The following is a 26,947-nucleotide window of genomic DNA, read 5'->3' as shown; positions in this document are numbered from 1 at the left end:
AAAACAAAAAAGGGGGGGAGGGGGCTCGGTAATGGCGGCCACCGCGCGCGCGTCGCCATAGCAACGACCGGCCGCCCCGCTTCCGGGGTGGGGTTGTCGCGGGGGCCGCCGGGAGGGCGGCGATGCCCAATAGGCGGCGAGCGGCCTGCGCCTCGCGCCGCGGCGGGCGGGTGAGGGAGCGCGCGGGGCGGCGGTTGGGCGGGGGGACAAAATGGCGGCTCCCCGCTGAGGGGGGCTGAGGGGAGCCTGAGGGGAGCGGGGGTGAAGCCGGGGCTCGGGGCCGCCGGCAGCTGGCCGTGCCCCTAAGCGCCGCGCTGAGCCCGCTGCCCGCGCCCCTTGGTCTCCCCGCCGAGCAGAGCGATGGATCCCAGCCTGCTGAGGGAGCGGGAGCTGTTCAAGAAGCGAGCCCTCTCCACGCCGGCCGTAGAGAAGCGCCCAGCGCCATCTTCCGACTCCGCGGCCTCCAAGAAGAAGAAGGCGAAGGTAGAGCAGAGCGGCTCGTCCGGCTCCAAGCAGAGCGCAGGTCGGTGCGAGTGGGCTGCGCCGCGCTGCTCGTGTGCGTTCGGCCTTTGTGCTGTAATCAGATTTTCTCCTAAATTGTCGCTTTTTTACCAAGAAACGCGGTTGCACGGTGTGAAAAACAAACTTTGGCTGCGCGGGTCAGACCCCCTCCTGCCAGCTGCTGTTGCAGAGCGTCATTTTGTGCCAGTGTGGGTGGCAGCGAACGCCAGGCCCCTGGGGCCTTCTGGCAAGGGGTCCTTGTGAAAACTTAATTCTGCCAGCCCCGAGCCAGGCTGCTGTGATGGGTCTTGTAATTTGTGCCGTGCCTGGCTGGCGTGCTGCGGCTAGCAGCCCGTCTCGTTTTACTCGGGAACTAATCTCGGCTCGCAAACACGGCTGTAGGTATCTGCCTGCCTGAGGAGTTGGCTCGTTTCCCTGGGGTGGAGGTGCTGACAAAGTGCCTCTCGAAACCAAACGAGTTCATAAAGCAGCACCCAAAGAGTGCGAGCAGCTGAGAGGCGCAGCAGGGAGAGGGCTTGTGTGCGCACAGCAGCCTGCTCTGTGTTTGCTTTTATGGTGTGAGAAGAGTAATTTGAGGGGCTTGTGGATATTCTCTGCAAGCCCTGGCACAGTTCTCTATGCACCCTGTTGGGCAAAGGGGAGGTCAGGAATTACTAAGATACAAAGTAATGCTGTTGTGTAACCCCCTTGCAGGCTTGTGTTTTGAGTGCCACCTGTGGCTCACTTCTAAACTCTAAATGAAACAATACAACTAAAAAGAGCAGTGAAAAATGTCACTGATAGGAGGAGTGGAGCATCTTCTGTCCAAGAAGAAGAGTAGCAAATTTTTCTGACTTTGGTTTTCAGAGCCCCTCAGGGCACCAAATAACATTTAAAATAAATCAGAGCAGGGTAGGTTTCCACTGCCTCTTTGCCACGCTGTCCTCTCCAAATAAAATCAAACTGTATGTTGGGATATCCTAAAGTGTGCATCCAGAGGGAGGGGGGTTTACTGGGAAAGAGTGATGGGCAGGCTGTCCAAGTGTGGCTCGTCTGGAGGATTTGGGTAGCTGCGTGACCAAGCAGCAGCATAAATAGAGAAAGTGTCGTTTTGTTTCTGTGGTTTTGTGGGGTGGGTATTTCTGAGAGTGCTTTTGCAGCTGTCAGATGGTGAGCTTACACAGATAAGAACGTGTGGCTGTGAGGAAATGCACTTTGTTTTTATGGTGCTGGCTTCATTCCAAACAGTATCAGAAAGCTTTCAAGATTTTTCTAACATCTTTATGCACGATGAGTTCAGTCTCCGTTCAGTTTTCCCTGTGGAGTATTTACTAGCTGCTGCAGAAGCAGCAAGGGTGGAAGTAAAGTACTGGAGAGTGAGCAAAGCAGCTCTTTCCCTTCTGTTCTTAGGAGCTGGTTCAGAACAAGCATGCTGAGGGGCAAATGACAGAATGGGCCAGACAGCCACAGGCAACACACGCGTTGCTCTGTGACGCTGCAAAGTCCTTTGCCTAAAACCCCATTTTTTATTTGAATTGCCAGATTGCTAGGGGCCTGTTGCGATATACATGTGGCAGAGGGGGGCCTTGGGGAGGTGGAGTAAAAAGTGATGTCGGAGAATCCCTGAACCCCTGAAGAAATGAAAATTAAGAGGGTTGTGTACAGTTTTATCGTGTGGTGGCCACAGAGATGATAAATAATATTCCAGTGGTTGTGTGTGAGCATCGATAGCCCCTGGGTAGGCAGAGCCTGCAAGTTCTCCATCATTCTGTCATTCTAGGACTCAGAGAACCTGCCCTTGACTCTTTTTTGGGATGGAGGGGCACTGAGACCATGCCAATCCTTGAGTGACCACATGGGTAAATCTAGCACGTGTCTGCGGATTTGTTGTGAGCTTTCCAGTGAGAATAGTTGTTACCATAGTTGTCTGAAATTATTATGCGAACAAGTTACTTGACAAATTCAAAGCTGCCTTGTTTATTCAGTTCAGAATCGTAACAGGAAAATAAAGGAAATAGATCACATCTGTTTATTTCTTTTTATTGATCAACAGTTAAGTCTTTCTCTTGAGACCTTTGTGGCAGTGATCCTGGCCATCAAGAGCTGAAATCTCTGGGAGCTGTTCCACAGCCTTGCCTCTCTGCCTTAGTTCGCCTGAGGGGAAGAATTCTCCTGAGGCTGGAGGGCTGCGCAAGGGGAGATTCTTGTCTTCTGCTCCTTGTGCAGACACACAGCTTCCTGTGAAAACGCTTAGCTGGAGCGGGTCCCAAGACTTCTCCCCGCGTGTGCCTCCTGGGAGGGCACGAGGACACGAAGCTGGTGCAACTGGCTGCATGCATGGCGCTGGGCAGGGGAGCTGCCGGTGGAAAGCAGTCCTGTTGTGTTTGGAGCGGGTGCCTTCAGGAAAGAGGCGCATTAGTCCAGCGTGTCCCAGCGGCTCCCCTTGCCTCTCGTGAGCAGGACAGCAGGCTGCCAAATGCGCAGCTCCCCGGTCCAGAGGACATCACAAACGGGACTTTCGGCGCGTGTCTGGGGGTGACTCCTCGATTGTCTCGTAGCTGGGGCATCAGCTTCTCTTAATTGTGCTTGTAGTTTGATCGTAGCTAGAAGCATTCTCTGCGTACAAGGCTGACGCCGTTCGGTCTTGCCAGTAGTTAGCGTGTGGGGGGTGAATGTTTGCAGTGAGAGTGGTGTCGTTTGTGACTGAGGAAGGGAGAGTGCTCTTCCAGATGAATCAACGGAGCTTCTCGGTCAGTAGTGGTCTGGGTACCCTCTGATGTGGGTCAAATCAGCAAGTCCTCTAGTGTGTGTGCCCACATCTTGTGTTGCTGAGGCATGTGAAACCTGAGAGGGATTTCATCAAAAAAAGCTTTATCAGAAAAGTTTATCGTTACAGGTACTGGCCGTGGCACGGAGGTATTACTAGCAGGGATAAAACTGCAGGACTGGTGTTGTAGCTTACTTGTTCGTTTGGCTGTTAGGTGGGCTTTATTTCCCTAATGCCAGGAGCATTATTTGGGTTTTATATAGTTAAATATCTTGTCCCACACCTAGCTTCGGTCTGGTTGGGACATTTCTCACTGGCTTGCTTTTCTCTGTGTGTCCAGCAGTGAGAGACTCGGGTCATACAGAGGGCTACGCATTTGGGCGTCATCATTACAGCTGTAATTTGTAAAGGCAAAACTTTCCTCTTTTAAAAACTGTAGATGCCACACAGCACAGAAGGATGATTTGGTGAGCTAGAGGCAAAAGCTGATGGTGCAGGTTTTCTGCGGTCGGTTTGTGAGAAAGAGAGGCGTGAGGGGTCCAACTCTGGGATGCGTCCGCAGGCTGATGGATTTCTCTGAGGGTCTCTTGTGCAAAACAAAGCCACGTCTTGCTGCTCATCCATCCCACCATCTCTAGTGCGGGGGTTATCGTGATGTGGCCTCCTCTGTGAGGCGTGTGGCCACCTGCAAGCTGCGTGCTGGCTGGGAGGGGATGTCCTCAGTGAGGGGAGATCTGCAGCCTGTGCTGCGTTGTGGCAAGGACTCGGTCAGCTGCAGTTCAGCTTTGAAAAGCTGAGGTGGGACTGACACGTCCAGCACTTCAGGTTCCCTGTAGCGTCACAGGTGGCACAGCAGCCTGGGGACAGAAAGGTGACCCTGTTTCTTCTAGACCACAGTCCTAATTCAGTGTGCTTTTGGGGAAATAATGGGAGTTACGGTACTGCAGTGTCTTGACACCCAGAAGCTGTTCAACAGAATATGAAGGAAGGGAAGAGCACTTCTCTGGAACTGGAGAAGGGAGGGAGAAGGGGTCAAATTGTACCACAGGAGGCTAGCAAAGGCTATTTTAGGGATGGCTTTCATGCTGGCTTGCTTTCCCCCCACCATCCTATTTTTTTTTAGAGCAAGGAACCTGTAGTAAAAGCTGCCAAAGGCAAGAACTCACACGAGCCCCCCCCCCGTCTCATGGGATCTCTTGCCTTTAAACCCTGATGCCTCCTATCTCTCTTCCCCTCATCCCTTACAAGTCTGTCTTGTCCCTGTATGGCTGGCCTCAGGGGGAGGCCAGTGCTGTGCCGTTGTGCTCTGATCACGTTGCTGAGCATTTCTACAAATGATTTTTTCCAGTTAAGCAGCATCGCTTTATGCATGTTAAGCAGCGTTTGTTCGTTCAGGTAGACAAGGACCTACTCTAGTAACTCAACATGAACAACAGAAATGCATTTAAAAACAAAGAAATTTTCTTCCACCATTACATTGCAACAGATCATCCTTTTGCTAAGCACTCAGAACGCCTTTGCTAATTGTTCAAGTTCACATCCAGAGATGAAATGGGAGCTGCTGCTATTACATTTAAGTCCAAAAGAAACGAAAAAACACATGGGACTTGCTCGTTGGTAAGGTACAAGAGGATTTGTTCAAGGTGTTAAACGTTGTTCATGTGCTGATGATCAGTCCTTCCTACACCACCTCTGTTTCGCGCTTTCTGAAGCTGTTCATCATCGCTCTAACAGGGTTGGGCTCGTTCTCCAAGTCTTTCATAGTTTTGTTTTTCACACAGCAGCAACAGTCTAGCAGTTCGTAGAGGAATGCCAGCACCACCAGAGAGACGACAGTAAAGATGAATATGATCAGAATAACAAAGCAGGCAGTGTTCCAGTTATCGTGGAAGGGGTAAATTTTTTGCACTTGGAAGCCCAGGTACTGGTAGATGGAGGTGGTCTCGTTCCAGTGAGTGGCGTTGAGGGTTGCCATTCTCGCAGAGTTGCCTTAACGTATTCCCTGTCACAGATTTGGGGGCTGAAACAGAAAACAAAGCTGTTGAGGACTCTGTTGATCAAGAATATACTGTGATTTTTATCGCAAACTGGAAGAACTTTGTCTCAGACTGTGTCTCACACCGCCTACAGTACATGGATTGTTGAATGGGCTGATTTGCTCACAAAAGTATCAGACCAAAATGTAAACTTTGTGACTTGTCTGGAACATTTGGTTCTGTGTTTCTGTTCCCTACATGCACGAAGTATGTAAGTTACTCTGAACTTAGTGTTGTTTCTTTATTTCAAGTACCGACAAAGAGGTTACAAAGAGAATTTGAAGGTGTACAGTGGTTTCAACAACCTGTCTGCCCTTACTTCTGAGGCTTAGTACTTCATGCCATGAAAGCCTGCAGCCTTCTTTTGGCATTCCTGGAAAAATAGGAGATCCTTTTGCCATCTCCCATAGCTGAGTGCTTCGGGCAACTTTCTATATGTTAATATTGTTTGAGTTTGTTTGCTTGTTTGGTTGTTTGGTGTTGGTTGGTGGGTTCCCTATTTTGCATAGAGAAAGAAAGCTTTTTAAAGAACAGATATATGTAACTATCTTGGAGGATTTTTCCAGAGAATGGGGCTGAGCTGTCCCTTGTCCTTCTAGTTCACAAATACAATCCTGGTTTCTGAAAACTCAGTTTGGATTTGCCTGTTAGTGCAGACTCATTAACACTGCAAAACCTTTTTGACCTAAGAAGGCCGGTCTTGCTGAGGTGTTCATTCCCCAGCTGTGCCTGATGTTGGTTATCTGGAAGTCTCAGTCCATTCGTGGCCATTAGGAGAGGCAGAAGGAACACCCAACCCAACCCTTCCTGAGCTCTGCCTTCTTATTCTCAGCTGCCTTCTCTGCTTAGCCACAAGGACAGGATCCTGTCTTGCCAAGCACTATGTGCTTGGACCAGGAGAAGATAAGGCTGCATTGTGGTGTGGGGGAGAGAAAGTGAGAAGTTGGTTTCAGCTTTGGCATGAGTGATATTGCCATCAAGGCATGCAGTTTTAGAAGGGCTTCACAGTTGTGTGTCTCTTTTTTGGTTTCCTTCTTTCTCTGGCTTTGTCTCTCAAAACCGAAGGAGCTTACACTACTTCTGGTGTATAGTCTATTATGTAATAAAAAATATACCTGAGGAGCTACAGTAACTCCTGGTTATCTGGCCTAGCATACTGGAGGATGCTGTAGTGATCTTTGGGTCCCTCGGGCAACTATTTCTTTCTGTGGAGTCCTATTTCCATGCATCAATGAAAGATTTTTGCTTTGAACAGAAAGCAAAAAGTAAAAATGTTTCTATATTTGTTACAAAATAGTCCTGGCTACCCACATTTAGTTCAATTTCATTCAGTAATTAAAGCTACAGAACCAAGGGGCAACACCAGTGTTTTGTTTATTAAGCTGTGCTCACAGATAATGCTTTAATGAACCTTGCATAGCCCAGAAATAATTCTGCAATCAGCCTGTTTAGCAAGTGACAACCAGAAAATGCCTAAATAAACAAGAAGCAGCAAAGGAGAAGTGTTGATGGAGTCTGCTGAAAAAGGTTGCTTAAAGCAGTTCAATCATCTCTCCTTATTTAATAATAAAATAAATGGTGTTAATGAAAACCAGAACGATGCAGCCAAGCCAGCTTGCCATGCACATCTAATTTTAATCATTCAACTGCTGTACATTTTGCTCTTTATCCTTCCATCTCTTTATCCTTCCATCTTTGCTGGAGTTAATTGAAACAGACCAGCTTTGTCAGTGAAACTAGCATTTGATGTTTACTGGAGGAGTTGCAGCAATTTATCCTTTCTTCTGTTACATTTGTAATTGAATGGACAAATTTGTAAATGAATGCACAAAGTAAGACTGAAATGGATAGAATGAATTAATCTTATTTTATATATATACACAAAAGTTTGTAGAGCAAATCCAAGCTAAAAACACCAGTGAGTTGAGTTGGGTCTGGCTTTGAGAGACAGGTTTGGTTTGGCCATGGCCTAGGCAGGATGCTCAGCTGGCGTGTTTCACAGGGGATGGAGCTAAATTCAAAGGAGTTCTTGGAGGGGTGGTCTGAGGAATTGAAAATTGGTAAGAGAGGAGGCTGATTAAAAGGATTTGGAGTCACTTTTGAGGGATAACTAACACAAGCAAGATTTCAATGTATATTTTAAATGGCAAGAGGATATCCTTGGAAGAACGGAGGGGATTTTTGTTTTGATCCTTTTGAACAGATTTCTGAGATGGGATTTTTTTGGCATCATTACTGATAAATTCGCTCACTCTGTAAACACCAGGTACAACAATTATGTTTTTCTATTGATCAGAAATACCATATTTTCAGCAGTATCAATGGAAATCAAGCTCTGGGACTACCAGAGGGGCTGGGCATGATGCCCAGCCACCGGCCCTGGAGGCAAGAGGAGAGGAGCTGCTCCTGCAGGGCTGGCTGCTGCCACCATTAGGGCTCTGCCTGCGTACCTGGGGAGGCTGCGCTGAACTGAACAGCTGAGCTGGTGCTCCTCCAGGGTGGTGGTCAGCTCAGGCTTGGCTGGGGCAAGGCAGGCACGTAGCAGCTCCTGGCTGTCATCGCTGCTGCGCCAGACCGGAGTAGCACGATTTAAATTGGTACTGTAAGCCAGGCTGATCTGCATGCAGAATTGAGTGAGTTAAATGTTTGATGAACTGGGTTCTCTAATATCTAGGTGAGGATTTAATGTAAAAGTATCCTCCTTCCCAGGTGCTGCAGGAAAGCAGCTTTATTTGAAATCATATTCATGGAGCAGAGGGAAATGACTGGCAAAAAATCATTTCAGTGCAGTATGGGGGAAGTCCTGTTCGAGAAACCACCAAATAGACATCTTGGGGTTATGGCATGTACAAATCAGCCGGATTATAACCTCTTTGTGTTGGATTGATCAGTGCTGTGATATTTACAATGCTAATAATACGCAAAGGGGTTTTCTTCCTACCCTAACAGACCGGTTTCTGGAACACGTTTTTAGCACATCCATGAACACGCATCTGTTTTAGCCGGTGTAATTGATGAGGTTTACAGAATACCCTCCTGGGAGGTACATTCTCAGATTTCAGCTTTAACAGGCTATTTTAATTTTTTAAGGAACATCCTTTTTCTGTTGTTTCTGCAAGACCACACGGAATCAGTTATAAGGAAGTGAGGCTGCAGAAAACAAGCGGCCTCCCCAGTAAGCATCAAATCCATTTTGTTTACTGAATCTTGGCTCATTGTGTTAGCTTTTCTGTAAGATGGAGCGGTCATCAATTTTCCATTAGCACACAGATGGTGAAAGTGCCTGCCTGATAGTGCAAGACGAGAGCTCCTCTGTGTTCAGCAGAATAAAATCCTGCTACATCTAGAGAAAAATCACCCTGATCCTAGGAAGCTTTTTACAGCCTTGCATGTTACAGGCATATTTTCCTGCAGGCATCAAGACAAACCGAAGACAACGTTAGAAAATGATGCACACCTACCTCTTGTCTGAAAGGATGCTGAAAGAGCGCCGTGCCGTTCCCTGTTTTAACGCAGCCTATGGCACAGCTAAGATGGAGCTTCCCTGCGATTGGCCAGCGCATGGTGCTGCTGACAACTTCCTTTGTGCTCATTTGCATCAAGCCCTCAACCCCGGGAGGAAATCATTCACAAATCCCACTTCTGCTGCCCAGATGAGGAAGCTGCCTCTCCCCGACTCGTTATTTTCGGGATGTTTTTGTGCGTGTCAGGCTCGGTAGCTGAGGAGCACACGGGGGCGCGCTGCTGGCCCTGCTCTGCGCTGGAAGGCAGCCGGTCAGAGCGTGACGTTGGAAGCGCTCACATCCGCAGGCTCCAGCCTCGCAGCGTGCTGGACTGACTTGTCAGGAGCTGTGGCGTGCCGTAGCCAGGCCGATTAAACGGGATAATCTCCTTGATGCAATTGACAGAACAAATACGTGCTAAGTCGCCTTAGCTGTTTGTTCTGGCTCTTGATTTTTATTTTAGTTGCTTCAGACCTCCCGTTACACGTTGCAAAATTTCCTTCAGATGAATTTTTAATGTTAAAAGGGGATCCTGTGGGGAAAAATCCCCAAAGGCTAGACTTCTAGGGGGAGCTGGCTTTTGTTCTTCTCACTTAATTTGGTAACCAGAATAAAATGTTCTTATGGAGCTGGAGTTATGCTGATTGTCCTGTGTTAATTTTAGAATTGTTACATGGCAGTGTAATGCCTCTAATACAGCGTCGTGTAATCGCTTGGGAATTAGCAGTTGCCAAGTTTTAGATTTGACATGCTTTGCTTCTGCATTAGCCTTTTACTACACTAGCACCAGTTTCCATCTGAGCTTTCACCAAAATTACCAGAAGTAGACTTGTTTGAAAGCTGACTACATCCAAAATTCCCCCTTCATGCTGCCTTATATTAACAGCTTACAGATCAACAAAGAAGAAGGCTGACATGCTGTGGGAGAGATTAACAAAATTCAGCTGAACCACAGTGACTTTGGAAAACTAATTTGCAATTTCCTTGTAACTTAACAAGGGAATCTACATTTAACCACAGCAAACAGCATGGCAAAGACTTTGCTTAGCAGCTCTGCCTGGTACCCACTGCAGGCTCTGTCTCAGCTAAGGCATTTCTACTGTTCTTCCTGTCCCTCAACCTATTTTTCACAGAAGTAACAGGAACTCAGTATCTCTGAGATCTCTACTGTTCAGTCAAATTTAATTTGAAATCAATGATGGATTTTAAAAACTCCTGTGATGACAAAGAGGGGACTTTTTTTCTGGAACAGTTGAAATTCTGAAAAGCTGTTGCTCTGAAGTTTGAGCAACATTATGCTGGTAATGGACCTGTGGCTTTTGGTAGTGGTTTGTGGATATTCCTATTTAATGTACCATGTTATGCAGTTAATAAAACTCATTAGCTCTGCCTTGCAAGAATTTTTGAAACTTTATGCAGTAACAGACCTCGTGACACGTTCAGATAGAGCCAGACCTGGCAGCAGAGGGGATGCTGAATTGTTGTTTCGGTGGTGCAGCACACCAAGTGAAGCAATTTGAATTTATGATTTTTTGATAAGATCTCCCCTAGAGCTGCTTTCAAAATAAACAAACTGAAAACCAAGCCCATGACAACAAACACAACCTTACTTTACTTGGGGTGTGCTAACTGAAATAAGTGAAGCTTTCTGCTCCTACTCAGCATTATGAAGCTATCAGCAGCGATAATCGTGGGGCACAGATGAAGTGCGTTACTTCAGCATGAATTAAGGTAGCATAAATGATTATGGTATGTTAAACCACAGAATTAAACATGTGCTCTTAGGGTATTAACGCTGCCGTTGCTTGCTGTTTTCTTAAAGCTCAAGTCCCAGTACCTTCGTGTTTATGGAGGTCTGCTCAGAAGTGTTCCACACCCAGTGTGCTTACAACACTGAGCCCCCCGTGGGTGACTGTGCCTGGAACACGCGTTTCTGTTCATCACTGTGCTCCTGAGGGGCTGTGGAACTAGAGGGGGTCAAGGTGTTGTTGAAACCATCATTTTATTTATTATTTATTTATTCTCCTGTTGCAGATCACAGCAATGGATCATTTAACCTGAAAGCCCTTTCAGGAGGCTCTGGCTACAAGTTTGGAGTCCTTGCTAAGATAGTGAATTACATGAAGGTACAGCAGTTTGATGTAAAACTATACTGTTTGGAAATGCTTTTGTTACTTGTTCTCCTCTGGTAGCTAAATGATGCTGAATGTTTCAGTCCAAAATTCTTTTACTGAATTTTAAGAAACTAGTTTGTTAAATTTAAAACGCTCTCTGTAAACAAAGCGTCCAGTATATTGTTTCCTTACTGGAATCCCAATTATTCCAGTAAGGAAATTATTCCAACCTAGAACCAGGAAAAAGGTTTTTATTTGCATTAGAAATAGGAATTGGAAGATGTTGCCAACTTTTAGCAATCATGAGCTATTTAGCAAAGTAACTTGTAATTTGGTGCTTGACAAATGATTTTGTCCTCGATCTCAGCTGGTACTAACATTTTTTTTCCTTGTTCTCAAAAACCCTGCGTTATCCCACTTTTACAAAAGTTGTAAATTATACTTTTTAATGCTTTTTTAATGCCTTTTTAATGCTTTCTATGCCATTTTTGTTACTTTACGATAGTTGAGTTGCTAAATAAAGGAGTACAAATCACTGATAGAGGCTGTTCACTTTTCCAGACTCGGCACCAGCGTGGTGATACACATCCATTAACCCTAGAAGAGATTTTGGATGAAACACAGCATTTAGATATTGGACTCAAACAGAAGCAATGGTTAATGAGCGAGGTAAAGAAAAGTTTAGATTTTAATAAGAGATCAAAGGATAATGATAAACCTGAACCGTACAGATTTATTTAATTACAGACTGTATAAGTATAAAAGTTCTTTTTTGAGAAACTGCATTGATTCATGTTTCTGTCTTATGCCTCCTGCTATTGAAATAACTCTGAAATGAAAGCTCTTCCGACATTTTTAAGGAGCAGTTAGAATTACTGCACAAAGAGTAAGTTTTATGTCCAGTGAATTTATTCGTTACTAATTTTATATACTCAAATTGTTTTTCTCAAGGAATTTCTTCATAAAAAATCAAAGCAGAGAGTTCTTCCTGTGTCCAGGATGTTAAATTAACTGAACAAAAGGAGTTTGGCACAAAATTCATAGACTTCCAGTTCTTTGTGATTTACTGAAATGAAGAATTCTGATGCGAAATCCCTGTTTGCAATTGAGGGATCGCAAAGTCCATTAGTCTCACAGTATATGCTAGGTGTCCTTCCTACGGAGTTGTAACTTGGCACTATGTCCTTCTTCATGCTTAATTGATCTGAATGTCTTCATGGGATTTCAAGACAAATAAATCAACAAAAATAACCATATTTGGTATTTATACTTAATTGGTGTATCTGGCTTTGCTTGTATCGTATTTAAAATCCTTGCAACAAAGTAGTAAAGGCTGTTGGTGCATGGGGAAGAAATCTCTGTGTAGTGAAACTAGGCTGGTTTTAACTAATACAGCCTGTAGTGTTCCTTTGGTACCAGTGCTAATACTCTGGTGTACAGAAATCTCCAATCCCGCAATGCTGTTACCATGAAAACTAGGCTTCGTTGTAAACTTTGAAGGGTAGCTCCAGGTTATTTCTGTAATTAATCAGAATATCAAGTCTGTACCAAAAAGCTCTTCCCAGGAAGTTTACATAAAATTACCACCGAGTTGCTACTGGGTAAGAAAAGGTGAACGAATATCCCGCAGTGCCGTAGTTACCTTTTCTGTTACAGGCGTTTTCTCCCTCCTTTCTTCTTTCTGTGTCTCTTCTCTTTCTCCTTTCAGGGTCAGGCTGGCATCTGCAGAAGAAACTAAGTAGAGTTGCCCTCTGTTACAGGTGAACTTCCATTATGGTACTGGCTGCACAGCAAAACTGATTCGGAGCATATCTTAAATCATTTCAATTGTCCATGAGCTTCTGGTCAGCTTCACTCAAGCTGGCATCATAAGTAAAATCCTGCTGTGCAGGAGGTCTGCTCTTCTCAATTTCTTCTACAGCTGCTGGTGCCAATTGACAGCAGTTGGGGAAGACTGACTCCTGTTTTGTTCATCCCAGGGTAATGCCTTTCACATTCATAACATGCATATGACCTGATTTTGACATGCTGAGTTGTCTGTTTGCACTCTATATTCAGCCAAAGCACTTTTTTTTTTTTTTGCATTCCATCCTTTTTTTTTATTGTCCTTCCTTTCTCAAAAAGGAACACGTGCGGCTCTCTGCCGTAAGAGGCTTCATGGACCTTCAATCCCAAGGGCACTAAGTGAATGATGCTAAGCCTCCTCCTTTGGTGCTTTGTGCTTTACGTTGCGGTGAATTACGCCTGGGCTGGATCTAAGATCCAGGGGTTTAAAATCTGTTTCAATCTCAAACCTCCAAACTGGCAGCTCTAACGTGGCTGATGTGTTTGTAGCTGTTGAAAATCACAGTAGAAAAATGTACTAGTGTGCACTCTTTCTCAGGTTTTAAAATTGATGTTCCTATTACAGGCTCTAGTCAACAATCCGAAAATAGAAGTTGTAGATGGGAAGTATGCTTTCAAACCCAAGTACAACTTGAAAGATAAAAAGGCTCTGCTCAGGCTCCTGGACAAGCATGACCAGCGAGGGCTGGGAGGAATCCTTTTAGAAGATATTGAGGAAGGGCTACCCAATGCACAGAAAGCCATAAAGGTGAGTGAACCTGCTCTACTTAGGTTCTCAGAGAGGACACGGAGTCTAAGAGAGAATTTTGTCACGAGTTATTTCTGTTCTTTAGATAACTCAAAACCTATTTCAGAAGGTCGAATATTGTAGCTTTTTCTGGACATCATTCTTTACTTTCAGATTTGGCCTGATGTCTCAGCACAGCTGTCAAAGTTCTTTCCCCCAAAAGACGCTTGATCTCCCACAGTGCAACTGAAAGCATTTAGTGGTGCTTTTATCCCTTGATCTCAGCCCCCTGTATCTCATCTTTGCTTTATTAGTGCACTTATTGACAATGTCCCCTTTGGATGCTTTTTGTTGCAGGTTACTTTGCTGCTTCTCTGGTTGATCTTTTTGTAGCACAAATCTGGGTCTGTTGTTCATGTTGGAATCCCTGTGCTTAGAAATGAAGTGATTTTGAGTTCTTTTGTGTTTGTTTTCGAGGCTTTAGGGGACCAGATCATCTTTGTTAATCGCCCCGATAAGAAGAAAATTCTCTTCTACAATGATAAGAGTTGTCAGTTTACTGTGGATGAAGGTAGGTGTTTATTTACATCTGTTTCCATGATAGTTGATTTGCATTCATCTTATGCAGCTGTATGTATGTATAAGCAGTCTTTTAATGTCATAATCAAATCTTAGGTCTATCCAGATTCAGTCAGTAAAAGGGTTTATATTAACACAAGGCTAACAAGACTAATGAGCAAGTGAGTTCAGAGGTAATAGCCTCTGTTTTATATTGGATACATGGCAGCAGGAACCCAGCAATTCAAGTGTAAGTATGACAGAAAAGACCAAAAGTCACCTGCCTGTGACTTAAATGTCATTTAACATCTTGCTGCGTAAAGGGCAGCCAAAAAACAAAGGAATTCCTTCTGGGTTTGAGTTTGCTCTTTTTTTCCAGCTTATAAATCATGTGTCTTTCGTTGGTGAATGCAATGAGTTACCAGGAATGGAACAGAAGGAAAAAGCAGACAGGGAGGGGATGTGAACAGAAGTACTGAGAAGGGGCAGCTGACAACTGGGAGGGCAGTGTAGGTGTGGGGTACTGCTGCTTCCTAGAGCTCGGAGTGGAAATTAATTATGCAAATTGGGATGTGTTGCAATAATGACATCAGATAGCTGTAAGTACAGAAGGGAGAAGGCAATCCCTGGTAAAAGACCAGGGATTTTAAATTTTAAACAATTCAAGGACACTGAACACTTACTGTTTTTCACTTGGACACATGCCACACAAAGCCATCTTATCGTAGAAGGAAAAAGAGTTGTAGAGACTTCGGCTGCTCTACTTGCAGGACCGTAGGAATGGAACATATAGGGACATATAGGAACAAAATATAAAGCTCTTCGTCTTTGAATAGCTCAGAGAGACCCTATTTTAAGTAGAGTTAAGCAACTTACTTGTTATGTACCACATTTATATGCTCAGTAATAATAGCTTTCTTCCACAAAGATAATTTAGTAGATGTCACCTACAGCACCTAAAAGTATAAAAATAGTTTCAAAATATTTAATTGAGTCTCTTTAAACCGTAATTTCTGGTATGTCTTCGTATTGGGAGTCCAAACTATATGTGAAATGCAGAATTGTAAGCCTCAATCTGCCTTTAGTGGGGAATTTGTAACCTCCCAAATGCCTGCAATTTTACCATTAACGCTGTCGTCTTGTTCAGATTGGGTTTCTTCGGTCCAACAGCCCACAGCTTTTAGGGATCCTAGCTTTGCCAAAACCTTTAGAAATCAGCTCTATTGCAGTAGACAAAGCTTTTAAGTTTTTAGCAGCTACTGGTTGTATTACAGTCACAATTGCTGATCATTTCTTCTTTTGTACCTTTTCCAGATAATTGGCACCCAGCCAGTCTAAAAGGGTTAGCAGAGCAGATCTCTATTCTATTGCTCTTAGTTTGTAATAACTCCAAGATTAACTGTGAAATTTAATAAAAGGACCCGTTCTATTAAGAAGGAGCAAAGGAAATCTGCCAAACTCTGTCAGGGAGCCAGTAAAAATCCAAGGCTGTTCCTATACAATGTATTATATTTTAGCACATCCTGCACTGATCGATCGGTGGTTAGGAACAAGTGGTGCAGCCCATTGCTGAGAAAGAGGAGGAAAGGTTAAAAAGAAAAAAAAACCAAAAAAAACAACACACGCACAAAAAAATGAAACTAAATGTTTAAGCTGGCTGGCTCAGTCTCCCAGCGAGGAAGGCATTAAAGTCTCTAGTGTCTAATGAAGGGACCACTAGTGTGCAATGTGCTCGTAGTTCAAGGTGGCCTTGCTTTCTTTCATCCGCAGGTGGCAGCATGTTCCCATCTGATCAGAAAGTGTTTTTTTTTTTGTTCTGTTCCTGCTGTTTTCTTGCTTTTCTTGTCATGCAGAAGATAATGCTTTGTTCTGAGAGGGGCAAAATCCTTTTCCTTTTGTGAACGTTGTGATCTGCCTGTGTATGCCACAACTCTTGAAACATCCCTGAGTGGGTTCACGTACTTACTGCAGCTGGAATGGGTCTTTTTTCCAACCGTGTTATCCTGTGATGAGGAAGACCCATCCTTCCTGAGCAATTTCTCCCGGAGATTCTCTCCAGGGCACTACAAGCATGTCTCTTAGGGAGTCCTTGGCAGAATTGTCTGCGTACGGGATGAGTTATGACATGTTCCTGCGCTAGCAGTGCTATTTCAGCTCATTATCTCCAGCAACGTTAAAACTGAGATTTTAGAAGACTGCGATATAAGCCTTGAAGTGTTGTCAAGGCTCTTTGATCTAGCAACTGATGACAGTTCAAAATATGTTTCTAGTTTAATGTTTATCCTTAGAAATAAGGGCTCTGCAGTGCTCAGTGCACGATTGTGCTGTATGGCACACTCCAGTTTTGGACGCATGCTGGCTGGGATTACTGTCCTCTAAAAGTTCCTCTCCCCTCGCTGTCTGAGCTCCACCAGCCGTCAGCAGAGAAAAAGGAGCTGCTGGGGTAGTTTGGAGGTTGCTGTCTAAAGTAGTGGGAGAAACTGTTTCCTGGCAGTGCTTGCCTCTGTCCTGACTGCAGTCATTTTAATGGCTGAACGAGCTTTTCTTTCTCCCCTTTGTGAAATAAATCCCCGTGTACTTCAGCAGCAGTGCAACACCTATATCGTGATCTCCAGGCTACTAGAGAAGGTATGTGTAGTGAGGAACAGCTTTTGTTCTTCCTTTTCTGTGATTAGCCAAAGAAGGTTCAGATTGCATGTGTTCCTCCATCGTGACTTCCTGACTAATTAATCTTCTGTCAGTAATGTGTAGCTGAACGGGTTTATAAAAGCCAGGCTGGATTTCAGGTGCTTCAGCCAAGTAAAGCACTGCCTTTTTGTGCTGGGGCTAAGCAAGCACTTTGCATGTGAACCAAGCTTTTACCGTGGGGCTGAATATTGAAATGACAGTCCGATTGCTTCACTGCTAGAGACGATGTCTTTCACGTCTGAAGGCAATATAGGAAATACTGTAATGCCTGAAAATGTGGATACTTGGTAATTACACGTGTTGTTCTTCCTACGTGCCTTTGAGGAGATTTAAAGAGTGGCCAGAGCCTCTTCAATTTGACAGTACAGAAATTGCTGAGGATCAGCAAGGACTTATGGTTCTGGCTTAGAATTCCAAGACAGTTGATGGGCACCTCTTCTGCCTGGTACAGATGTAGTCCTGTACTCCCTGGGACTGCTGTGGAGCAGGACTCCATCTTCCCTGCTGCTCTTTGTTTCTTCTCTTCTGCCCTCTCCACAGAAATGTTGTCTGTTCTCATCCTGTGCTCAGGTTTGAGTTCAGCTCAGTGAAGACTTTCAAGCTGTTTCTGATCTCTGACAGATTTTATTACCGGTATGGTACAGAAGTTTATCTCCAGGAGCCATCTCAGCCTTTTTGCGAGAGCAGGTGAAGCAGTCAGAACTGCAGGATAAACTACGCTGAAGTCACGGTGCAGCCACTTACCCATGACCCTGTTTCCCATATGTAAGCATTTATAGAAAGAGTGTTTGGTGCAAACTGCTTTTATATATGAGGCCCCCATACAGTAAAGTTGCAGGAACATCCTTACCCCTCAGGTATTTCAGTGAGAGAAGCCATTTGTAGAACCTTTGTTATGCTGCCCTCTGCTTTGCTTTGTGCTTGTTACACTGGTCCGAGCTCTTTGTTTTAAGACTGCGTGCACACAGCTCCATGATAGAGATGTTAGCAAGCATCTGAATTGGCCTTTCAGTCAGCCTGCTGTGGTGCTTCAGGTCTCGGTCCCTCTTCTCCTTATTCAAAAGACCAGGAGTTAGTGACCTGGAGGAGCAAGGGAGCAGCCTGCGAGCTGTTCCCTTATAGATTTTAGCGGTCAAATTGCAAGGTACTGCATACAGGATTTGTTCATTCAGGGTGCGGTGACCACAGCTTGCTGCCTGTGCTGGAAAAGTCTGCATTTCCATCAGGACTTAAGAGCTCTCTGCAGAAAACACGTGTCTCCTTTAGGGATCACAGCACCTGCGTAGCTTTGGCCAGAAACTCTTTGGAAATTTCTCTCTAGGGGATTTTTTCTGGGCTCTGTCTTGTCATAACAGCCCAAGCGGCAGGAGGAATTGTCAGGCTGTCTGAATGCAGCCTGCTGTGGTCAGATGAAGCCTTACTGTCTCGACTGCTGGACAGCTTTGTCTTTCCATAGCTGTTACAGTCTTGTTCTGGCTCTAGCTGTAAAATAGTTCAGTGGATCCAAGTGACGAGTCTCCCGCTTCCATCATGCTCTGATGGTGTAAAGATCGCCTTGCAGTTCAGAGGACGTGGAGAAGGAATTGGATGTGCTCTGGGATTGGAATGGCTGTGTGCAGCTGATCCTGCTCTCCGTGCCTGGCCGAAGCAGTCCCTCCCTGCTCTCACACTGCGCCTTGTCACAGACAGAAGAAAGTCATCGTGAAAAACAGATCTGGTGTTTTGAGGTCACCCTTCTGTCACCGTTACGTTGCCTGCTCTTCAGACACATCAGCTGAGCACAGCAATTCTCTTTCTGCCTTCTCTCCTCCTAGAGACAGGCCAGCCCCCTGTGTCCTCCTGCCTGGCCACCCATAAGCTCGGAGATGTGCTCCAAAGGCAGTGGAGGGCAGTAATCAGGTCCTTGGGTGCCATTTCCTCGTCACTGACCCCCCTCATGAGCTGCTGATTTTACAAGCTAGGAGCCGCAGGAAAGGCCAGGGGTGTGGTTTTTCAAATTCTCCTCAAAGAACGTGGAGAAACCTCATTCTCTCATGGGTTAAGGGTATGAATGTTTGGCCAGGAGGTGCAGAAATACCACAGCCACAATCGTGGAGAACTGTTTGCTGAGAGCTGTAGCTACTGCCAGCTTTTCCCATAGATTCTCGCATTTCAGAGAGGATGTCAACAATAATTCAGATAGTGTATTCCCAAGGTCTAAACTTTCACTAACTGATAGGGGCACGGTCCTTAGAGACTTCTGAAGAAATCTGACAGGTAATGTGGAAATGGTTCAGTGCCAGCCAGCCAGCTGCTCGCTCTCTTCAGTTCCTGCATTTGGCTCAGTATCTGGTGTTACACTGAATCGGTTCTGTGATGAGATGAGGGACAGGTTTCCATTTCTCCTCAGGTGGCACCCTAAATAAACACCCCTAGTACGTGCAGCTGCCTGAACACTGCTCCACCTTCATCCTGTGCTTTTAGTTCCGAACCAACCCTCTGACACCGAGTGTTGCCAGGGGACAGCGTGATTGTGATTTCCCGCTTTCTCCCGCATTAAGGTACTTCAGTGCTGTACACGGAGCTTCTGCATTGAAGTTATTTTGCAATTACCAGGGTCAAAGCTATAGCACTGAAAGCAGCCTGATTTATGGAGGAGTTATTAAGTGGCGTTGCTGAATACTTTGTAGTGATTCTGGTGGGGCCAATTAGTAAATTAAACTGTCTGTACTTAAAGTCCATTTTAGCGTTGCGGTCTGGGTTCTTGGTGACTGTTCCATTCATATTTCTTGGACAAGTTTGAAAGGCAAATGTGAGGCTGTAATGATGGTATAACATCATTATGTTGCGTTACAAGAAATGCAAAATGCTGGGGTTAGGTATTAACTGTGCTCTGTGCTTCTGTGCATTTTGATCCTTGAAGAGCTGGCCATTTATTTTCTACTGTTTAATTTTTCACTTCTGTTCTCCAGAAGAATGCAGGCTGGTTACCCTTAAGTAGCTATCCTCAGCTTTTTTTTTTTTATTTTTTTTTTTTGGCACCAAAGCATATTTGTCCGTGTATCGTGATCTCTAATAAGAAGACAGATCGTTTGTGTTTGTAGCAGAACGTCTCAAGAAAAAGGCCGCTGTCACGTAAAAGCTGCTACCAGTTCTCTCTTCTGCTCCATCCACTGTACACATGCCTGTCACGTACATCTTAGAGAACTGCCATGCATCTCTTCAGGTCTCACGGGACTCGGCTGTGCAGAGCCAAAGGCCGTATAGTGCAACGCAACCTGAAAGTATCTCTAAGTGGGATCTCTTTCATATTCAGCTGTTTATGGGCAGCACTTCATGCATGAATCACAGAAATGGGTGGTTTGGAGCATGGTTTCTCGCAGCGTGCGATACAGCATTTGCACAGCAAGCGTGGGATCCCTCTTTCCAACCACCACCAGGTCTCAGGGTCCTGCTCTGGCTTGTTTGGGTGCTCAAGACAAAGAGAGGGCACGAACAGAAAGGAAAAAGCTTGAAAGAGCTCGTGCTGCTTAGTCCAGAGGACACGCTGGGACCCTTGCTCAAGCTGCTGCTAAGACTTTCATCTGAGAGCTCATCTCTGAGAAATGTCTCTTGTGTGCTCAGCTTTGATCATAACACAACCTTTTCCACCTGCTGCAACAGGATTAGGTGAGAGATGATCTGTGATAGCAGGCACCACAAGATATGCCAAAAGCCTGGAATCACACCCAAAACGGATGAGGAGACAGAGAATGTCTTGAATGTCTTGACTACAGCGTCGTCACTCCCTGCATTAAGTTATCTGAAGGTTGCTGTCTCAATGCTCCTGTTGTGCAGCCCGAATGGGAAGGCACTATCTCCATGAAACCAAAAGCGGTGTTTTGACAGGATTCAGCTCTCTTCGAAAGCGCTGGGTTACCAAAAATGAACGTTGTTGTTCTCCACTGGCAAAATTCCTTTCTTTTGTTTCCTGGGAAGCTTGAACAGCCCCTTGCTGTTGGTAATGGGAAGGGAAAGAACGAGCTGAGGCTAAAAGCATGTGCTTTCCTAGAAAAACAAGACGTGTTAGGAAGGGAACAGGTCCAAGCACAGGAAGGAATTCTGTCGCTTACGCCTTCTTCACGGTGCTGTTCTGTTGCTGTGTGGCTAGAGCCAGTCTATCTGTGGCAGATCGTCGCTGGAGTGTTTCATTGCCTGCTGCACAGGACAACTTCTTACGCATGCAGAAGTTGTGGTTGTTTTGACAACTGTATACTAAATTTGTCTGGAAATAAAGGGAAAAATTTAGTCTTGCGTTGCTATGTGTGCCTCGTGTTTTATTTATAGTTTGTTAGCCAAACCTGCTGACAGGATATATCTAACTTACTGCCTGGGGAATGAGGGGAGGTAGGATTGTACCAGCCGCTGCCTGGAGAAGGCATTCCAGAGACTCTCTGAAACTTTACATGAGGCAGAGAGCGTTCAGGCAGATGGCAGCTGCTCTAATTAAGACTTACTGTCTCTGCCTTTTTTCCTGCTGCTGTGGTTTTTAAGGTATCTCTCTTCTTTTAACACCAGAGGAATTCTAGTAATTTATTATCTGTACGGCATGGTACGTATTAGATTACAGCGATAAAGGAGCTTAAAACCTCTGAAGTAAATGTCTTGAATCCTCAGTAAATTGGACTAGGAGATGTCAAGTCTCCCATGACAATGGCAGCGGAAGATGTGTCAATGGAGTTGCCGTTTATGGTTAGTTATTACCCTTCACCAAGACCGTTTGAACCGGGGCTTATAAAACATGCTGACAGTCTGCACGGCTACAGAGGTGCTGGGCAAAAAGGTAGAGGCTGCAGCAAATTACCATGAAAAGCACACACTGCCAATGGGTGCTCTGGATGCAGGCACGCTGGAGTGCAGTTAGCACAGATGAGAATCAGCTCATCTTCTTCCCTTAAGTGTCGGGGGCTTCTCTTTTTGTGCGTGTGTTGGCTTTTTTTGGAAGCGCATCCGGCGTTTGGAGAGGGTAAAGGGCTGTGCTAATTGGGTGCCTGCTGGCAGCATCGCTGCATCACAGGCTGATAGATCAGAGTCCTTCAATGTTTGAGCTCAAGTGTATTTCCCCCGCTTCGTGCGGGGCTTTGCCCAAGGTTTATTCACTGGGATATGAAATGAGGCTGTGTTTGGTCTTGCAGAGTTTCAGAAGCTGTGGAGGAGCATTCCCGTGGATTCTATGGATGAGGAGAAAATAGAAGAGTACCTGAAACGACAGGGTATTTCTTCCATGCAAGAAGCTGGACCAAAGAAAATAGTAAGAGATGCGAATTATAGATCTTCCTGAGAGACCCCCCCCTTCCTGACCCTGCAGTGTTAATTCCAAAACACGTTGCTGAGCCTATGCACAGCTGCTTTGTGTAGCTCAGGGAATTGCGACCCGTTTTAAGAAGCTGCAAAACAACAATGCTGTAGCCAGCAGCCAGTGTTTTTATAACTTGTTTCAGCCAGCGTAATCCAAGCAGCATCAAGAAGAGGGCAAATGCCAAAAATCCCTCTGAGCTCCAAAGTGGAAGCTTCTGCTTAAAGCCGTACGATGCATTAGGAGCAAAAGAATAACTACTCTTTGGGGAGAAGGTTTTCTCTTGCCTTTTCTTTTTCTTTTCTGCTAAGTAGCCTTGAAACCCCAACAGAAATAATCTAACCTGCCTCCCACCTCACATAGCGCTGTTCCACAAAATGGGTGCGATATGCCCATATTTTACTGGGAGGCCAAAATGGCAACAAGGTCTCTAGAGATGCTTTCTTCCTACCTTCTAACAAGTTTATTTTATTTTTTTATTTTTTTTACATTTATTTGTATGTGACACGCCATGTCTTTTCTCTTCTGCACTTGGCTTCGAGCTGTCCTTTTGCAAGAGCCCTTCCACCAGGATTTGTTCTTGGTTTCTGCCAGTCACTGCAGTAGATGTTTTAATGCCTGCTGTCACGTAGGCATTTCTCCTGGATCTCTTGTATGCTAAATGGGTCTTTGAGCACGTAGTTGTGGATATGGGCTCTATATCCTTCTGTAGCTGCCTGAGAGTGTTTGGAAATCTCACTTAGAAACAAATGCCAGATCTCCTACAGCGCGTGAGATACCGGGAGGCTCTGCTATGTACCCTTTGCCAATTCCCTGCCTGGATTTGGACCGATTGCTGTTGTTTCTTCCTGCATAAAAAACCACCTTCCCCTCCTGCCCACCCCTTCTTCACGCACAGCTCTCCTTCGCAGCAAGGCAGAGCCTGTGGACAGCACAGCAGGTCAGGTGTCGCAGCTGGAGGGCAGATCTCTTGACTACTGTTTGTTTCTTCTTGCAGGCTCCTATTCAGAGGAGAAAGAAACCCGCTTCTCAGAAGAAACGCCGATTTAAGACTCACAATGACCATTTGGCTGGAGTATTAAAAGATTACTCTGATGTCGTTCCTGGCAAACAGTGACCAGCTGAGTTCTGGAGCAAACAAGCATTTTTATACAGGCTTTTTGCCACTCAGGCTCAGTGTCTGCTCGCAGAAAGACTGACTGTATATAGTAATGTGATGTGTTTCCCCATCCCAGCAACTGCCAAGATGGAACAGGTCAGTTTAAGAGCAAGTACGAACTATTAAATTTAGAGTTTAATTTAATTAGCTAATGGGAAATGTGTCTTTAAATGAGAGGTTCTCACAAGTTGCCTGTTGGCATGGAGTGATAAATGGTGCTCAGCATGTAATGCAGGAGTTCCTGTTCAGTGCTTAACTCTGTTTTTACATTGCTTAATGGGTATTTACCTGGAATTACTTAAGAGGGGCTTTCTAGTAGAATTGAATACAGTGTTTGTTGTACCTATTTCAGGGAAACCTCCTCCTAAAATCACTGCAAGCTAGTTTCTTTTCCCGTCAAATACACCTACGGTTTTTCTGTTCCTTCCTATTGTGGGATTGAGCTTTACTGAACTGATACCTGAGGCTCAGACTCAGGAAAAATCCCTCTCCCGAGCTCCGAGCAGGCTGCAGGGCGGCAACGCAGCGGCTGCTCCCTAATGCTACCCAGAAATTGCTCTCGGCGATTTCTCTTCACTGTAATGGGTGCACCCATGTTGCACAGTTCTATGCTGTGGACTGGAGGGAAATAAAATGACAGTGTAATACTGAAACTTTTTTTTTTTTTTTTTTTAAGTAATAAACTCACAATGCTGGTTTCCAGTGTTGCTTCCTTAAAGAACAAGAGAGCTTTCGTCTTTCACTCCAGTTGTGTTTTCCTTTTCGAGGAGGTAAAGGACTCTTTGCTGTGTTTTAATCTTCTCAATGACTTATTGTTCTGGGCTAACACTGTCATCTTTTATCATTCTTGTTTGGGGGAGGGGAAAAACCACCTTAAATGAAAGCTCCCTGTGGCTGCCTGATGTTCGTTGCCATACAGACTGCCTAATGTGGAATGTGGCCAAATTACGTCCTCTTGATAGCTCATTTTGATGTACTGAACCGGAGTCAGTCAATGCTGATATTGTTTTCACGGCACCGCAGTAGAGGGGCTGTTCCTCGGCCCTTCTGGGGTTAGGATCAAAGATAAACTAGGTGAGCCTGAGAGCCCGCCAGCAGCAGATTGCTGCCGCACGCACAGGAGCTCTGCTCTTGCCCGACCTATCAGGGATCGAAGCAGAGGCCGCCCGATCTGGACCCAGGAGCAGATGAAGAATAAGGCTTTGTTGCTGGAGCACCAAACAAGTGACGTCTGCTTGGGAAAGTGCAGGAGGAGAAATAAACTTCTGTAAGTGTAGCATTGATCCCTCTGTATAATACACCTGGTTTTAAAGAGGGCTCTTTTGAGAAACAGACAATGCTTCGAGCATTACACGTGTCAGTCCCGTGTAAAGAGCTGCTGAACACCAGTAGGAGGTTTCTTTTCTATTTTTATGTATATAAATACATACATAAAAGCGTCACGCTGGCTTTGAAACTGTTTTTCTCTCCTGTATCTTCCAGGCCGGCACAAGCAATTCCTCTTGGAGCTTTTTACTTTTCTGTTACAGCCCTGCTATAAAGCACCCGTGGCACAATTGCAAAACTGTTCTCTTCTGCCATTTCACTCAAAGACAAAGGTTCCCTTCCGTCTGCTGCGCTTTGAGCAGTCCCTTTTTTGGTGGTGGTGCTTGGACAAAAGCAGAGCTCAGAGCTCTGCATCGCCTGTCATACCTTTTGGGGTCTTACTGGGGTACCTCCCCATCATCTCACCTAGCACGAACCCCTGAAGCTTGCAAGGCAGACCGTAAGGCAGCCTATCTGTTTAGTGTCTCTGCTGAAGCGATTAAGGTAGTAAGGAGACTAAAGAATATGTCTGGCTACTTTCAAAGATGAAAATTACATTAGGTCAAAAAACAAGAGAGCAGCAAAGGAAGATTAACTACCAGCTCTGCGCGCTGTGGTGGTGTTGTCAGGCTCCAGTGTGCAGAGGAACAAAATGGTCCAGCTGATGTCCGGTAGGAAGGACTGGGCTGGAAAGCTTTGTCTTGCTGGTGGAAGTCATCTCCTCTGTGCTAGCAGAGAGGGCAAAACAAGACAGATTTTGCAGCTTGTTAGGGTACAGTCACAAAGCTTGGAAGTAGCTGAAAGGGTTCCCTCATTGGCCCCATTGGCCCCTTTGAGGCTACACAGATCTGAAGAAAACAAGCCCAGAAGATAAGAATGAGCTCCTCTCTTCTGCGTGGGTTTGAGGAGCTGGGTTTTGTTTCTCTATCTGCTCCCAGTGGGCCTTACGGTTGTTCTTTCTTTTTTTTTTCTTCCCCAAGACCTCTTGAAAATCAAAAAACTTAAAAACATCTCAGATGGTATCAACGGGAGCCTGCTGAAAGCTTTTAGTTGCACTCCAGCCTGCTTCAGTCTCTTCATGGCACAACGTCCAAATTTTTTTTTTATTTTGCTGAAGTTAAATGTAAGAGTTCACAGCTGCTAAAACCTTAAACTTCCTTTATCTTCCTCCAGGGTGTTCTCAGCTATCCTGTGCCTGGCGAGATGGTTCTCACGGTGGCCAAAACCATCATGCCCTCAGCTTGCTTTCTTTGGCAAAATCTTTACTCCCTCAGTCTGGCAGCATGAAGGGCTGCTGAGAGGCGTCGCGCTCTCTCTTGAGGACCACGGGGGCCTCTTCCTCCGCTTTTCTTTCCCTTCCCTGGCCACGTGTGCAGCTGACCAGCGAGGTGAGGGCACCTGGGCTGCCCTCGGCAGTGGGGAGAGGCCCCGTTACCTCATGCATTGCAGGAAGGCTCCTTGGCAAGTCATTGAGATGAGTTTTTGCACAGTCTCTGCTTGTCCCTGCCAGGTGAGGACTCCTCCAACGTGCACAGGACAGAGCCTGCCACACAGCATCCAGCGTGCGTGTCCCTTTGGGGGCCCAGAGGCCTGGTGAGCTCCACATGGGCACTTTCTGAGCGGGCCACGAGCTGCCCACACCCATGGGACAGCCCCGCTGCAGCTGAAGGTGGCGTGTGTCCGCGCTGCTGCTGAAGGACTTGTGCACGCAGGGTGCTGGCCGAGCTGCTGCCTGACCTTGTCCGGGTTGGCCAGGCGCAGAGAGGCGTTCAGCCTCCCCTCCGTGATGCTGATGGACATATGGACAGGGCCCCGGGGGACAGCGAGCTGTCTGGCAGTGACAGGAGCTCTCTGAGGTATGTCACTGCTGTCTGCCTTGTCCTTTTGCTCGCACCGTGGCATCCTGAGCCTGTGGCTGCGAGGGAGCAGAGGGGAAGGAAGGAGGTGTTTCACCCTCTGCGCACACAGCTGAGAGCAGAAGTGGGTCAGAAGAGGCGTGAGCTGAACCCGTCGGTGCGCACGAGCGAGGCTCCAGGTTTGACGTGCTTGCTGGATGTGTGCCTGCTCCTCCTCACCCCAAAGTAAAAGCACTTTGGGTGTTTTTTTTTCAAGATAGATAGCCCAGGGGTGTCACAGCTCTGAACACGGGTGTGTACTGGCTTCTGTTGTAAAAGTTGCTGTGGCTGAGGAGCTGTTCCTCCTCCTCCTCCTCCATTGCGCTGATCCTTCTGGAAGGGGCTGTAAAACAGCAGGGCTTTGCATGGTCGACTGAGAAAACTGACATGAGGCGGTTTGTGCCGGAGCTAATCTATAATTCATCGTGATCATTCCAGGCTTTTAGCGAGCGGGGCAGAGGGAGGCCGGGGAGCCCTGAGGAGCGCCGTGAAGCCCCGGCACGCGGCCGTAGCCAGCGAGCGCTGTCACTTCGAT

At 45.9% G+C, this 26,947-nt stretch overlaps 2 protein-coding genes across 4 annotated transcripts; one reads left to right on the top strand and one right to left on the bottom strand.

The window, feature by feature from the left end:
- Positions 1-65: 65 nt before the first annotated feature.
- GTF2E2 (general transcription factor IIE subunit 2) lies at positions 66-23,910 on the top strand. Of its 2 annotated transcripts, XM_027456111.3 has the most exons (8): positions 66-170; positions 357-523; positions 10,842-10,933; positions 11,483-11,590; positions 13,332-13,514; positions 13,971-14,064; positions 21,893-22,008; positions 23,051-23,910. In XM_027456111.3, the coding sequence occupies exons 2-8, from the start codon at positions 361-363 to the stop codon at positions 23,168-23,170; spliced, it is 876 nt and encodes a 291-aa protein (XP_027311912.1). In that variant the 5' UTR covers positions 66-170; positions 357-360; the 3' UTR covers positions 23,171-23,910. The 2 variants fall into 2 exon arrangements, with proteins under 2 accessions (XP_027311912.1, XP_021131754.2); XM_021276079.4 differs by lacking the exons at positions 66-170; positions 21,893-22,008; positions 23,051-23,910 and adding an exon at positions 19,766-21,011 and having other exon boundaries at positions 177-523.
- SMIM18 (small integral membrane protein 18) lies at positions 4,708-10,484 on the bottom strand. Of its 2 annotated transcripts, none has more exons than XM_005025127.6 (2): positions 8,766-10,484; positions 4,708-5,288 (listed from the first exon to the last, which is right to left on the bottom strand). In XM_005025127.6, the coding sequence occupies exon 2, from the start codon at positions 5,241-5,243 to the stop codon at positions 4,950-4,952; it is 294 nt and encodes a 97-aa protein (XP_005025184.1). In that variant the 5' UTR covers positions 5,244-5,288; positions 8,766-10,484; the 3' UTR covers positions 4,708-4,949. The 2 variants fall into 2 exon arrangements, with proteins under 2 accessions (XP_005025184.1, XP_038033797.1); XM_038177869.2 differs by lacking the exon at positions 8,766-10,484 and adding an exon at positions 7,755-7,896.
- Positions 23,911-26,947: the final 3,037 nt, after the last annotated feature.

This window comes from Anas platyrhynchos, chromosome 4 (genome assembly GCF_047663525.1).
Source record: "Anas platyrhynchos isolate ZD024472 breed Pekin duck chromosome 4, IASCAAS_PekinDuck_T2T, whole genome shotgun sequence".
NCBI lineage: Eukaryota > Metazoa > Chordata > Aves > Anseriformes > Anatidae > Anas > Anas platyrhynchos.
The sequence above is the reverse complement of the archived record's forward strand: the minus strand, read 5'-3'. Positions and strand labels throughout refer to the sequence as shown.